General features: G+C 30.1%; 2 protein-coding genes across 2 annotated transcripts in view; both read right to left on the bottom strand.

The window, feature by feature from the left end:
- Positions 1–1199: 1199 nt before the first annotated feature.
- LOC145315196 (uncharacterized) lies at positions 1200–3265 on the bottom strand. The gene is made up of 5 exons (XM_080155239.1): positions 3198–3265; positions 2764–2805; positions 2047–2123; positions 1718–1783; positions 1200–1362 (listed from the first exon to the last, which is right to left on the bottom strand). Exons 1-5 carry the CDS (start codon positions 3219–3221, stop codon positions 1239–1241), a joined length of 333 nt encoding a protein of 110 aa, XP_080011365.1. The 5' UTR covers positions 3222–3265; the 3' UTR covers positions 1200–1238.
- Positions 3266–7277: 4012 nt separating this feature from the next.
- Positions 7278–14518, bottom strand: part of LOC145314834 (uncharacterized) — a 46568-nt gene continuing 39327 nt past the window's right edge. The window contains exons 8-11 of the mRNA XM_080154915.1: positions 11524–12111; positions 9844–9965; positions 9321–9377; positions 7278–8131 (exon numbers count right to left, since the gene is read on the bottom strand). Coding sequence (XP_080011041.1) covers positions 8089–8131; positions 9321–9377; positions 9844–9965; positions 11524–12111 — 810 coding nt within the window. The 3' untranslated portion in view covers positions 7278–8088. The remainder of the gene's footprint in view (positions 8132–9320; positions 9378–9843; positions 9966–11523; positions 12112–14518) is intronic.

Raw genomic sequence — 14518 nt, 5'->3', positions numbered from 1 at the left:
GAGGCTACTTTTTTAAAGTAAATGTCCCGAGGCTACCTTGTCCTAGAGGCTACTTTGTCCGGTGGCTACTTTGTCCGAGGCTACTTTGTCCGAGGCTACTTTGTCCGAGACTACTTTGTCCAAGATCAATAAATTGTGCACTAATTAGTCTTTCGTCGCTGTTTATTCCGAACACTAGTCCAAGCTCCACACATTGTTAATGGTTTGATATGGTTGTATGTGAACAGCTACCATGACAATACCTCGGTAAACCCTGCCCATTAACAGTATAACCCATTTTACCTTGTTAAACTTTGTCGCTGTTATTATATCAACATTGAAATAATGTCATTTTCAAAAAAAAGTTTTAGTTTTAAAGTGAATATTAGGATAATTAACCAAGGAGGGATGGAAAATAGTAACGTTTTCTTATTGTTGCCTAAACAACTTTGGAGACTTTTATTAAATTGGTTGGTTATTTGATTGGTTGGTTCATTAAGTTGAGTGTCCAAACGTTTTAAATTGTAATCTACAAAAGGGGTAATTATATGTATCATCATTGGGGGATGTACATCAATTTATCGGCCATTAGCTTATGCCTATAGATTCCTGTAAATTAACAATATAAACATAATAATAAAAATCTTCATAATGTAAACATTGACTTTAACCAATGAAATTGTATGTCATCCAAACGCTTCCAGGTCAAACGGGATTTCAGGAAAAACTATTTTTAAATTAAAATAAAATAAAACAGACAGACAAACAAGGAGTTGTGTAAAAATTAATTAATTGTAATTCATCCCTGAAACGTAAAATAATCATATTCATAAAAAAACGGGTGGCTATAAATAAAGTAAAATATTATAAAGTATTAAAGGATCAAGGGAGGCTTTTTGGAAAAAAAACAAATTAGTGTAATAGATTAACGTGTTGGCAACAGAAGAAAGATTTGAATAGCATACCCACATTTTACGGTTTACATATAGGAATCCTTCTTGTGTTATAAAGAATTAACGGACTATGTTTGCTTTTAAAATTTAAAAGCAACGCGAAAGTATACCAATAATTTTAATGAAAGCCAAAGATTGGTTTTAAAGTTTTTAAAAGATCTTTTAAAAGAACGAAAAAACTTGAAACACAAAATTAGGAGGAGGAAAAATTTAACGTTAATTTCTTTTTGATGAATATCTAAAATAATGTTATTAACAAAAAATAAATTATCATATCATTAATTTATTATTTAAACATGTTACATATTACAAAATAAAAGCAGTGCCAGTTTGAGTGACCACTTTTCCAGATTCTATTGGTGGCAGGGTTGGGTACTTTTTACTCAGATTATCCCTCTCTTTTCTAAACCAATTCTCATCATACATAACTCTAAAACATATTTTTAAATAAGCAAAAATGAAAATTTCAATTAAAGTAAAAGTAAGACGATATTTAAACAACATTTTCGGTATTTATTGATTTATTTCATGTTCATAAAGGCAATGTTTATCGTAAACAGTGGCCGTTATTCAGCAAATTAATTCCATTTAAAATTGTTGAAAATTTGGATATATTTGTGGTGTTATGTTGGGGTGAAACTCATTTTTTGGCTCTAACTAAGGGAAAGTTAGTAAGAAGGCGGGAAACGAAGGAAATGGGTTGTGGGGAAATTTTCACTTAAAATTTTTTGTCAGAATCCTGGTTCCTTTGTAATTGAGAGGCAAAGATAACAATTCATTTTTACCTTTCTTCTTTTCCTCCATCCACTATTGTAGTTGTCAATGAATTTCTCAACTTTTCTTCAGTTGTTCTAAAATCAAACATTAAAGAACTTTATATGATTATGTATTATCTACTTTTTTTTAAAACCTCAACTGTCAATTCTGTAAGCATTTACATATAAGCTATTACTTAGTTAGCTTTAAGTAACCCCTCATTTTTGGAAAATATTAGTTTTATCCTCACCAGCTCCCTCCAAAAAAAACTAATCATAATTACCTCTGTAATTGAGATTCTGAAAATACAAGCATGGACATCCTTTCTAAATCATAACCATCCGATTAAATAAAATACCTAATTTCTTTTCTCTTTTCCTTGATATGTTCCAGCAGGGCAGGATTTGCTGTCACAGGACGTTTGGATCCTCCAACCTTTACAGTAATTAAATAAAACAAAGATGAAAACATCCATAGAAATTATGGATGATCTAAAGAAAAGTAAATAGTTAAGCAGCTATTAAGTGGTCTCAATAGGATAGATAATAAATAGAAAATTTCAAAACCTTTACTTATAAATACATATATATACATTTTGTAGACCATGACCGACTGGATACTCTTTGGTAATGAGTACAAAAATGTGAAGTCTATTTTCAATAGTAGATGAGAAGATCACACATCCACTCTGTGTAAGTTAGAGATAAAAAATGCAAAATCCTTTATGGAGTTATCCTTTCTTTAGCCTTATTATATTTAGATAAAAGATACATAAACTTCTAGGCTTCCTTTATGGATTGGAAACCGATTAATATCCGTTGTAATGGAACTGATTCTACGCCTTACTGAAAAATCATTTTTCCTATCGTGTTAAAGCAAGTTTTAATATTAAGGTCATAATATCAATACCAGTCTTATTAGCTCGGGCATTCAGCCCCGCAAGGACATTTTTTAATATCCGTGGAAAGCTGTATAATACGATGTGATAAATAACTATTAATAATATAATAAAAGTGAATTATAGAGTAGCCTCGCTCCTAATAATAATGCAAACAATATTTAAAAGTTTGCTTACCTCATTGACTATAGCATTTGTATCAACAACTGATGCTGTTGTCTAAATAATTCTATATTTATAAAAGTTTTTTAGTCGCAGCCAGGGAGGGAGGGGACATTGAACAGTATATTACAGTTGTTTATTCTATTTGTTGGTTCAAAACTTTAGATTCATCGCCTATCTTTCTTAAGCTGCAGCCGGTATCTCAAGTTTTTAGATAGAAAGTTTCTTAAAAAACTCAAAAGAATACTTCGGTTGGTCTGTATGATTATAAATATACTTGGTCTTCAGTCGCTTTATGCATCTGATCTTTTTGCCAATAAGTACAGGGGAAAAATAATCTTGAAAAAAATCTGTAATCAATATTTCTCTGCAAGAAATATGAAGGCATTTGAACATGTGTAATGTATTAATACAAATAAAAATGAAATAATGAATGTAAAATATTTCACCTGTTCTGATTGGCAATTACCCATTTTTCATATTACATTATAACTGAAACATATTATGGAATGTTTTTATAAAGGTAACAGGTTGTAAGTCTGTGTGTAGTGTAGGATCTCAATAATCGCTGAACCTATATGGTTCTGCTTTACAGTGTAGCTTTCTATAGATCCCAGGAAAGTTTTAAGTATAACAGTAAAATGGTCTATTTTTAATTAAGGTTAAAGTATTATGTTCAACAAAAATTACTTGGATCAGATTATCATGTACTCTAATAAAGAGAACTTGTAGCTGACCAAAATAACAATCCTCCACAATCCCCCCTATACTCTATCCCATCCCCTCCTACTGGATAACCGAACTGACCAATAAATTATGTCCTTGTTACCAACTTAAATTGATGACAATTTATTCCCCTGTCATAATATCCACGTATATTCTAAAGTGTGTTACTTTATTTTATGTTTTATTATTATATGGCCACAACTTGGTCAAAAATGCTCACAAATCAGACCTTTTTCGACCAAAGATACTCAAATGGTTCTTTTACAAGCCCAATCAATCAGTTTTAATATATCTTTATATTTCAAGAAAAATTTATGAAAATACTAAAAAAACGGCAAATTTGGTGTTACCTTTTATATGCACAGATACCATAAAATCAACAGAAAAAATACTTATTTTTACTTTTCTATCATTTTTAAAGTTTGATTCTGTTAAATTGGCTATTCTTGAAGGGATTTATGCATTGAAATATACTGAAACATAATATTAGGCAGAAATTAATGTATTTCAAAGAAAGAAAAATTTGAAAATAAGAAATTCGACCTCTATCACTTTAGAGGACAGCTGCCAACCTCCAGTTGACAGGATATAGTGAAATACTTGTTAGCAATAATAATTAGCCCAAAAAGTAAAACAAAAAGTTTTTTAATATAACAAAAAAATGATAATCTAAATCTTAATTTTGGGGATGATGATCTTAAAGACGCTCTTGCTGTTGGTGATGATGACCCAGATGGTATCCAAATACATGAGCATTATGACAACTTATCTCTTAAACTATGGTCCGATTTTTGTATTTGTAGCATTCTCAAATCAAGAGAAATCCCAAAACATACAATCATGGTTTTTAAATTCTCCAATTCATAAGGTAAATATAGTAGTTTTTAAAAGATGGTTATATTTCTTGTTACAACTTTTAATTGGAGGCTGCTACAAATACAAAAATTGAACCATAGTTCAATAGATGAGTTGTCATAATGCTCATGTACTTGGATACAATCTGGGTCATCATCACCACCAGTAAGAGCGTCCTTCAGATCATCATCCCCAAAATTAAGATTTAGATTATCATTTTTTTTACCATATTAAAAAACTTTTTGTTTTACTTTTTGGGCTAATTATTATTGCTAACAAGTATTTAACTATATCCTGTCAACTGGAGGTTGGCAGCTCTCCTCTGAAGTGATAGAGGTCGAATTTCTTATTTTTAAAATTTTCTTTCTTTGAAATACATTAATTTCTGCCCAATACTATGTTTCAGTACATTTCAATGCACAAATCCCTTCAAGAATAGCCAATTTAACAGAATCAAACTTTAAAAATGATAGAAAAGTAAAAATAAGTATTTTTTCTGTTGATTTTATGGTATCTGTACATATAAAAGGTAACACCCAAATTTGCTGTTTTTTAGTATTTCCATAAATTTTTCTTGAAATATAAAGATATCTTAAAACTGATTGATTGGGCTTGTAAAAGAACCATTTGAGTATCTTTGGTCGAAAAAGGTCTGATTTGTGAGCATTTTTGACCAAGTTGTGGCCAAATAATAATAAAACATAAAATAAAGTAACACACTTTATATCCATTGCACAGAATTTAACAAATATTATTTCTAAAGCAAGTTAAAATTTTCAAAATGTAAGAAAACAATATATTGGTATATTTCACTTGAAATACTGGAAACCAAACTACAAGAAAACACGAAAAACAAATCAACCCAGGCTTTCCCCACGCAGTATGTTTACTGTATATACGTCACATAATATAAATGAACTTTATTTTTTTTAAAAACGTTTAGAGTATTACATTTAAATTATAAATTGAAAATTACAATATTTAAGCTGATATGTAAATCCATTTAACATTATATACTTCCAATTTAATAAAAAAAAGTTAAAATTAATCAATATAAAGACATATTATTCCTTGTTTACATAAATTAAATTTTTTAACTGTCGTTTATAAAGTGAAGGTGGTGTAATGTTAAACCTATTGTGCACTGTGCCAGGAATAGTTCTGTGCACTGTTTTACATGTTAAATGAATTATTTATAAGTTATAGTTAGTTCCTATCAGCCATTTAATGATAAATACATTTTGAAAAATTTGATTCTTTCCTTGTCTCTTGGGATGGGCTTAGGTACTACAAACTAGAAAAGAATTTTTTTTTGAGGGGAGATATCCAGTTTGTTTTATAGCAAAGCAACTCTTTTTTTGACACTCTGACGTTAGGTCCTACAACCAAGGATAACTAAGGGGAGACAAATCTCCCCTTTTCTGTCCAATCACTCTGGGTATTAGGTTAAGAAAAACCCAACAGACAACCAGTTCTATAATTGCACGACCTTTCTGTCCTATCTGTGCATGTTTTTGAGTTCGCCTTTTTTTGCCAAGACATTCCCCCTGATCTAATTAATAATGTCGCGCACCTGTAGAAACCTATCAGCAGTAGAAACCATTTTTAACGTCTTTAGTTATGGCGCAGTTTAAAGATTCGATCACCTCTCAGACGAGCGGAACACTACGTTTTTAGCCACGGACGCGGGTAATAACACAATGTCAATTGATTTTTTTTTGTATTTGAATGTATGGAAAATAATTGATCAATCTATTCTTTTTTCTTCCAGGTTTCTTAGGACTGCAGGTCCGTCCAGAAAATATAATTAATAACCTGACCATTCAATTAAAATATTGATTTATTCACTTAACACAGGGATAGGACAAAAAAGGTAAATTAATGGTACTTGCTTACATGTGGTAGACTGGAGCACCGAAAACCCCCCCCCCCCGCTTAGTTTTGACAAAAATCAAAAATAAGGGGGGGGGGGTAGTTTTTTAATGTCTGGAAAAGGCAAGGAGGAAAAGTGCTCAGCAAGGCAAAGACTTAACCCCCCCTTAATTTTGAAGAAAATCAAAAATAAGGGGGGGGGGGGGTAGTTTTTTCACTGTACAACACGCCAGAAAGTTGAGTGAGGTAAATCAAGAAAATCCAGTACACCAGAGGGGAAACCTTATTACAGGGATATTCATGTTTTGGGGCATAATTTCCTTATTTATTGACTTTGGCCAGTAAAAGGTTTTTTTTCCCCTCTGGTATACTGGATTTACCTTACTCAACTTTCTGGCGTGTTGTACAGTGAAAAAACTACCCCCCCCCCTTATTTTTGATTTTCTTCAAAATTAAGGGGGGGGTTAAAAACTACCCCCCCCCCTTATTTTTGATTTTTGTCAAAACTAAGCGGGGGGTTAAAAAACTACCCCCCCCTTATTTTTGATTTTTGTCAAAACTAAGCGGGGGGGGGGGGGTTTCGGTGCTCCGGTCTTCACATGTAAGCAAGCACCAAATTAATTCTCATAAAATTAAATCATTTGGAAGCATAAGTAATTTTAAAAAGGCATTAAATGCTCTTTTTCAAGAAGCAGATCCGATGCCGAATTTTACCTTTTTTGACATCACTTTTTTATGATTCAATTATCCTCCGAATTAACTATTTTTGGAAACAATGATTCCTATGCCAGGGGTAAATATTTAAAACGAAGCATCTCTTTAATCAATTCCTAAAAGTCTAGCTTTGTTTTGCAACAAAGATATATATATATAATTCTAATTTGTTAAGACTTACAAATTAATATTCTGCTTATTAGGTTTTTAAGTGGAAATGTTCGTTTGTCCTACCGGCAGGTTTTAGAGCTTTCCTTTTATGAATGTTGTCAATCTTATGAATTGTTAGGTTGTATAGCCATAAATTTACTAGACAAACACGCTTTTCGAGTAGCTTCGCCCATAACATAAAGTAAATTAAATTGTTAATTAAAATGTATTTTGTTATATATATTATATTTATATATTAATTTTATAATAACAATTAAGTAATATTTAATCAAAATAGAAATCTGTATATTTTTTATAGAAACTTTCTTACAAAATATTTACAGTTTAATTTAAAATTTTATTGATGTATTATGAAATTTGCCTTTTTAAAGCTCAGTATTTAATTTGACTTAGAATTTTCATCTAAACATTGGACAATCATAAATTTTTAACAAAAAGTGTACCAAAACAAAATAATACCTGTTATAATTATACAGTAAAATAATGATAAAATTTTATAATTGAAAATGATTTCATAGAAATTATTCTTAAAAAAACTTTACAAAAGAAAACGGTGGAAATATCTGAATTTGATTACATATCAGTTAAATTTTGTTGATTTTTTTTTACAAAAGAAATATTTTCAAGTATTGCACAAAATATACATAAAATCATATTAATATTTTTATTTAAAGATAACTGTTAAGAAATTACTCGTTTTTGAAATTCTAAAGTAAATCTAGTATTTATTAAAACAAATTTGAATGGATCATTAAATAATAATTAAGTAGCTTCAAATTTATAGAGAAAAAATGGCTTAATTTTTACTTAATCCTGGTAATTATGCAAAAATCACAATTTTTATTCTACAAAAGCTGTCAAATATTTGTAAAATTTGTTTTATTAATATGAAGCAATAAACAAAGTTTTTGTTAAGATATATTTGAAAGCTTTTGTAATAATTTATAAATATATATGTTAAAATCTTTTCTTTATGTTGTATATAATTTTATTTGAAAATATTTAAAGAGCCTGGATTATGTCAAACTTTCTTCTGAAGTCCATTCTGAAAAGAAAAGAAATGAAATTCATTTTAATAAGCAGTAGGTTAGAATTCTTATTAATTACTTCTTTAATGCAATATCAGGAACACAAATGGAAGCGGTGGAAAATACTAGGCGGTAAGAATTCGAGTTCAAACCCATGCATGTTGCAATCACAACATGTTATCTCGAATTCTCCAATGTGTATTCACGCAACATCCCCCAGTTGCGTTGGAAGGGAGATTGTTAGGTAGTTTGGATGCCTAATAATCAAGTGTATAATACCAACATATCCCTTAATCCCAGGCTCCTCTAAGGAAAGTGTCATTCATTACGGTGACTTAATCTGGGACACCTGCCATACTCAAAACCGGCGAGGGTGAGGTAATAACGAGGAGCTCTCATGAGACAGCGTGTCAAGTCATACTTGAACGTGGAGCTTAAGCTGGCCCTGGTGGCTATACAAAAGTGTCTCAACATACTCCAGGAGTCTTAGGTCCAAACTCTAAGAAACTATGGCTAATCAAACAAACAAACTAGGCGAACACACAACTGCCATTTATTATAATGATCCTTGAATAATGGGGAAATTTACATTTATGCAAGACTATTACTAACCTAGTTAATTTTTATAGGATAATGCCCATCATCACAAAATCTACTCAGACGTGAGGTTTGGTGATTTCATATAAAGATTTCTTAAAGTTTTGTCAATTAAACAGAAGTATTAAAAACGGGGGTTTTAAGTCTAGATTTTTTTTTTCTTATGATAAAAATTTTTTATAATACTATCGGTTTCTCCCCTAGCATCTAGGGGAGTTGCCCCAAGAGGTAATTAAAATAATTCAGTGCACTGCAGTGGTGGTGGGACCACCAAAGTTTTAATTACCTGCCTAAACAAAAATTTGGGGGAGGATTTTTTTTTGGGGGGTGGGGGGTGACTTACCCATAGCACGTCCAATGGGGTGATTACCTCCCCAAAATTTTGATTTTTAAATTTTTACCCCCAAAAAAATAAAAAGCTTGGACGTCCTTGCCTATATGATATTAATATTACCCCCCCCCCCCCAAATGAAAAAGCTTGGACGCCATTGCCCCAAGAAAAAATCTTAATCCACCACAAGACCAGTAGTCATTGAGACTAGACCTACATTGGCCTCATAGGTTTAAAAAATATCTGAAATAACAATAATGATGTTAAACAAGACTTACCCTCCATCCTTTCTAGGGTCTGTCTTCTTTCTTCTAGACAGCATCTCTCTCATCTCCCTATTAAATGAAAATAAATTATCTATATGCTTTTCACATCAATCTGGAAAAAATTTGTACTGAAAAACTAAGAATTCAAACCTTTATACATTATATTATATAATCGGCTAAATAAATTATCATTTATATCTTTATAATATTAACATTGGACCCATCAGCAATTAAAAAAACATTTTTGTCAAATCAAAACAATTTATTTATAATCTATAGAATGTTTATGTTAATTTTATTGCAGCAATATTATTTAATAGAAAGAATACTTGATATTAGTATAGTAGTCCTAACTTTGCCAGTTTTTTGGCCAAGGCATTCCCCATAGTTTAACTTTGTATTGTGCATCTAACATTGAATCAGTAGGTATGACTTTTAATCTTTTTTTTATAATATGGTTTGGACCAAGATACATACCCATCATCTCCTCGAAAACTGGCGAATTTGCTAGATTTTACGATAAAAAATAACTTACTTAGCAGTCATGGGAAGATTAAGTCCATCAATAGGTTTGGGTCTGTTAAATTCGGAGGGGGCTGTCTGATCCGTGGGGCTCGGGGTGCTTCGGGGAGAGCCACTTGACAAACTTCCATTATCCTAAAATAGTAAAAAGATTATTATTATATAGTTATTTAAATTTTTAAAACGACATTCACAATAAACCCTAATCAATAAGCTACTAAAATTTATTATTCTTAGGTATAAGAATTAAATACAGGAACTTCCCAAGTTTATTGATATATTCTATGGATTCTATATTTCTAACTAGATAATTTACTTCAATAAAAGGACGTACAAAAAACATGGTTACATATTATATATATATGTTAACTAACTAAATTAGTTTCTTTTGATATAGAAAAACTAATTATTTTCAAATGTGCAGTTATGATAGATTTTGTCTGTTTTGGTATTTATTCATTTATTATTAGTAATTAGCTATAAATTAATAAATACCTAGGGCATTTTCCCTTTAAAAGACTAGTGAGCAAAACATGCCCCCCCCCCCCTCTTCATTTTCATGTGTTAGTAATTTACTTCATGTTTGGGCCCCGCAAAATAAGGAGGGTGCTCGCTGGGAACATTGGGGGAAAACACTAAAATAAAAAATGTTAACAAGAATTACACAGTTTCAAAACTATAATAAAAAATTTAGAGATATTGTATTGTAATTAAAGATTCTAATCCAGCTACTATTAAAATGGACAAACATACTTTTTAGTAAATAAATCTAATTTATTAAAAACAAACAATGATTTACAAATCAGAGTAATAAAAATATTATAATCCCAAATTATTATTCAAAATTTCAAAGAAAAAGATAAGGAAACACTTATTATATTTATTTATCTTACTCTGAATTAAAATGAATAAGAACTTTGTTTAATATTTTCTCATGATAGCTTATTACATCATATACATATTATAGGATAAAAATGCATTTTTTTAATAGAAGGTTTATAATGATGAATGATTTTAAAAAAATGTAACAGGAAGGGAAAAGTGATTTTTCTACAATCAAGAGACATTAATTTATTACTAAATAAATATACATATATTTACTTTTCAAATTAATTAGGTACTTTTAATAAACATTTTCTGAATTAACACATGAAAAAGTTTATGACATATTTCAAAGGTATAAGCATAGAAAATGATGATTATAAAACATATCTTTAATTTAGTTAAGTATAAATTATGAAATATCTAAAAGATTAGAATAGGTGTACAATATTCTAATCAACTAGCTAAATCCCATTTTAACTACTTTTCTAGTTATTTCTCGTATCGTATTATAAATGGCTTTCCGCGGATATAGAATGTACAATTATAAGATTAAAACTAGTTTTTTTAGCCCCGAGGTGCCGGAGGCACCGACTAAAAAAACTGGTTTAAATCTTATGATTGTACATTTTTATATTCGTAGAAAGCTGGATATAATACGATGCTAGACATAGTTTTTTTCGTATGGATGAGATTTGGTTCCTATCCACCGGATTCGAATGAATACGAGAAAATATATTATAAAATCTAAATTAATTTGAAAAAATTAGATTTCCCACTAACTAAGTAAACAACAACTATATTAGTAATCAGATTTATATTTTTATTACAAATGAACAGGACAACCTAATTGATGAACAGCTTGACAAACCTCATGTTTCTGAATTTCATCAGTGTATGGTGGAGGAGGATCTGGGTGGACAGATTTCTTATTTTCATCATCATCATCATCAGAGCTTGAGCTGCTGGAGCTTGATCTGGTATCATCAGCTCTAGCCTTTACTTCATCATCAACAGAAGCATCTCCAATTGAATCTTTCCTGGCTGCTACTGTGATATTTTCATCTTCAGCTGAAGTGGTTGCTTGGCGATCATAATTAACTGTATATTCATTATCAGAAGAAGAATCTGAAGAAGTATCATCTTTATTGGAACTTTGTTGAGTAACAATAACTGTTTCAATAGTAGAAGTCCCTACTTTTCTTTCAATAGCTGTTCCTGTTGACCCAGAGTCACTCTCATTGCCCTCATCCTCTGATTCTTCCTCAGTGATCTGTGGGATGTTCTGGCCAGGTGGAGCAGCTATGGTAACATCAGGAGACACATCATGCTTGAATGTTTCCTCCTCATGATGGATTCTAATCTCAGGGGTGGCAGGGATGATGGTCTCAATGACCTCAGCTGTTTCAGTTTTGAGCATTGGGGGAGCAGATGCTATTGTATCAGCAGTTATTTCATCCTGATCATAGGTTTAAAATAAATTTTATTTAAAAATACTTTGTAAATATTATACTAAAATGTTTAAATAAATGAAATATATATTAAAATTTACTATCATTAGGTTCTTACAAGTTCTACAATAATCTCAATTTAATTTGAATTATTATAAGATAATTTTGCTGTTGTAAATCAATAAAATTTTAGGAAAAAAAAACAGCTAAAAAATTACTTCCTTATCTTTTTGGAACATTGCCTGATAATATTATGACAAAAACCTTTCATTTTTATAATCTGTTTGTTCTTACATAATTTTTTTGTAGCATTCCATACAAAACCACATAAGAATATGTTTTGACAAATAAATTTCTTTAAAATGTACAATCAGGGAGGATTCTTTCATCTCAGAAAAAACATTTCTATCTTTCAAAAGTAGCAGTTTTTTTAAAAATATGATGTCACTTTCTTTTTGATAACAATTACATCATTAAATTGCATCAAGAAAGAAATCATTTTAATTTCAATAATTGTTATGTAGATTAGAAACAGTATTTTATTATTATGTGTATTTTGTTGGCTTCATGCTATGAAAGTTTTTCTAATTGTATTGTATTAACACCCAGTTTTGTTTGGTAGAAGAAAGCAATTAACTAACCATCTAGAAATTTAAAGTGTACAACAATCAACATTATTTCATGGATGTGCCATCAAATCTGCAATATAATCTAAATTCTCTTACAATACCAAATTATTAAAAGCTTTTAGATAAAATATATTTTGAAAATATGAATACCTATTAAAATTATTGATTTCCACCAGATTCTACAACTTCAAACCATCTAATTTTGCTATTGGACTTTTTAAGATAAAAGAAAAAAGCTGGTTTGAAAGACAACCCATTCCAAGATGATAATTCTATGCTTCAAAGACTTGAGTATCACCATGTTTTTTCTTCCTAATGAAGCAAGGCCAGGTTTTAAACTTATTTAATGTCCAGCTGTGACAAAATAATCAAATCAGTCAAGGGTATTACAAACAATTTTATTACTTATCTTAAAACGGACTAAGACATGCTTGGTCTATAAAGATTAGCTTCCTTAACTCTTCAGTCTAACAAACAAATACTTTTTTTGTGCAAGTATTTTTCGTATGGTTAGATTTGAAGATTGTTCAATAAAGGGTCAATATTGAATATGATACAGGACAATAATGTTTTATTCTAACATTTGACTTTACTTTATAAACCTAAAAAATCTACTAAATTTTTGAAATTATTGAAGCAAGACTAATATTTGTTGCTATGGTTACAATAAGTTTTTTTTTCTGCAAACTGTTTGTAAGCAATGTTTTCTGTTAGAAATTCTTTTAAGGATCACAATTTATTATTTCAATATTACTGAAATTAAATACAAATTTAAATAGACTAATATAAAAAAATTAATTTTTGTTTCCCTTGTATTTATCAAGTAAATTTTCCTTAGACCGTATATATAATCTATAATTAGTCTAATCTAAGAAATAACTTTCAGTCAAGCATAAAGTTTGTGAATAGGGCCCCTTAGATATATCATCTTACATGTCTTACAAACAGTTTTTGTTAGAGTTGTTGATTTGATTGACTCGGAGAAAGCAAAAGAAAGAAAAACACTGAAAGATCAGCAATATTAATGCTAAAATTTTTCTAATCAAACATCAAGAACAGAACTTTAATGACCTCTAAGCTCTTACCAGTCAAAGGTAACATTAGCTAGTGCTAAATTTATTATTATTCACCCAAACCTTATTTTGTCTTAAAAATAATATTTGTTAATGACAGAAAAATTAGTAGTTTAATAAATTCTTCAAATATAAAGATAATCACTTATACATTTTTATTTCTTCAGAATTCTTTGCAACTGACTTAAATGCATTAGTGCCGAGTATTAAAGATGAGTATAACTTATTATTTTGTTTATACCTCTATCCAAGCCAACTTTGAAGAATATTATATTTCATTGCCTCATATTTTTGATGAATATTGGTAGGAAAAACATTTTTGCTGTTAGATTTGAAGGCAAATTACCTCATATTACCAGTTTATCGCCAACAATCTTTCTCCTTAAAATGAAAGTTTTGTGTTTTTGTTAACCATCGGCGGCGCCCCTAGCTTCTAGAGGTTCTGTATTGGAAGGGGTAATAAAGGGCAGAACCCGTGGGCCCATGTAAAGCTTCCACAACTTGGATAACTCAGTAGTTTTAATGGTTATCAAAATTTTAAGCAGATACAGACAAAAATATCTTACTGATTTAAAAAATAGGAAGTTTGTTCAAAAGACCCACTCGCCTCGCATGGTTAAACAACTAAAGATGAAACTACAAGCAAAATGAGAAACTCTACCAATTTGCAATATTTACTATTTGCATGTTTATGTCAGAGAAAATCTTTGCAA

This window comes from Acartia tonsa, chromosome 3 (genome assembly GCF_053477335.1).
Source record: "Acartia tonsa isolate MP-2025a chromosome 3, ASM5347733v1, whole genome shotgun sequence".
Classification (NCBI taxonomy): Eukaryota; Metazoa; Arthropoda; class Copepoda; order Calanoida; family Acartiidae; genus Acartia; species Acartia tonsa.
Note: the sequence above shows the minus strand (reverse complement) of the source record. Positions and strands in the feature narration are given on the sequence as shown.

Bases quoted from the DNA above. Each gene is read 5' to 3' on its own strand.
- LOC145315196 (XM_080155239.1), bottom strand. From the start codon at position 3,221: ATGGGTAATTGCCAATCAGAACAG. The intron at 2,124-2,763 runs GTAAGCAAACTT...ATTACTGTAAAG, and splicing joins CAAATGCTATAGTCAATGAG to GTTGGAGGATCCAAACGTCC. The intron at 1,363-1,717 runs GTAAAAATGAAT...AATATGTTTTAG, and splicing joins GATGGAGGAAAAGAAGAAAG to AGTTATGTATGATGAGAATT.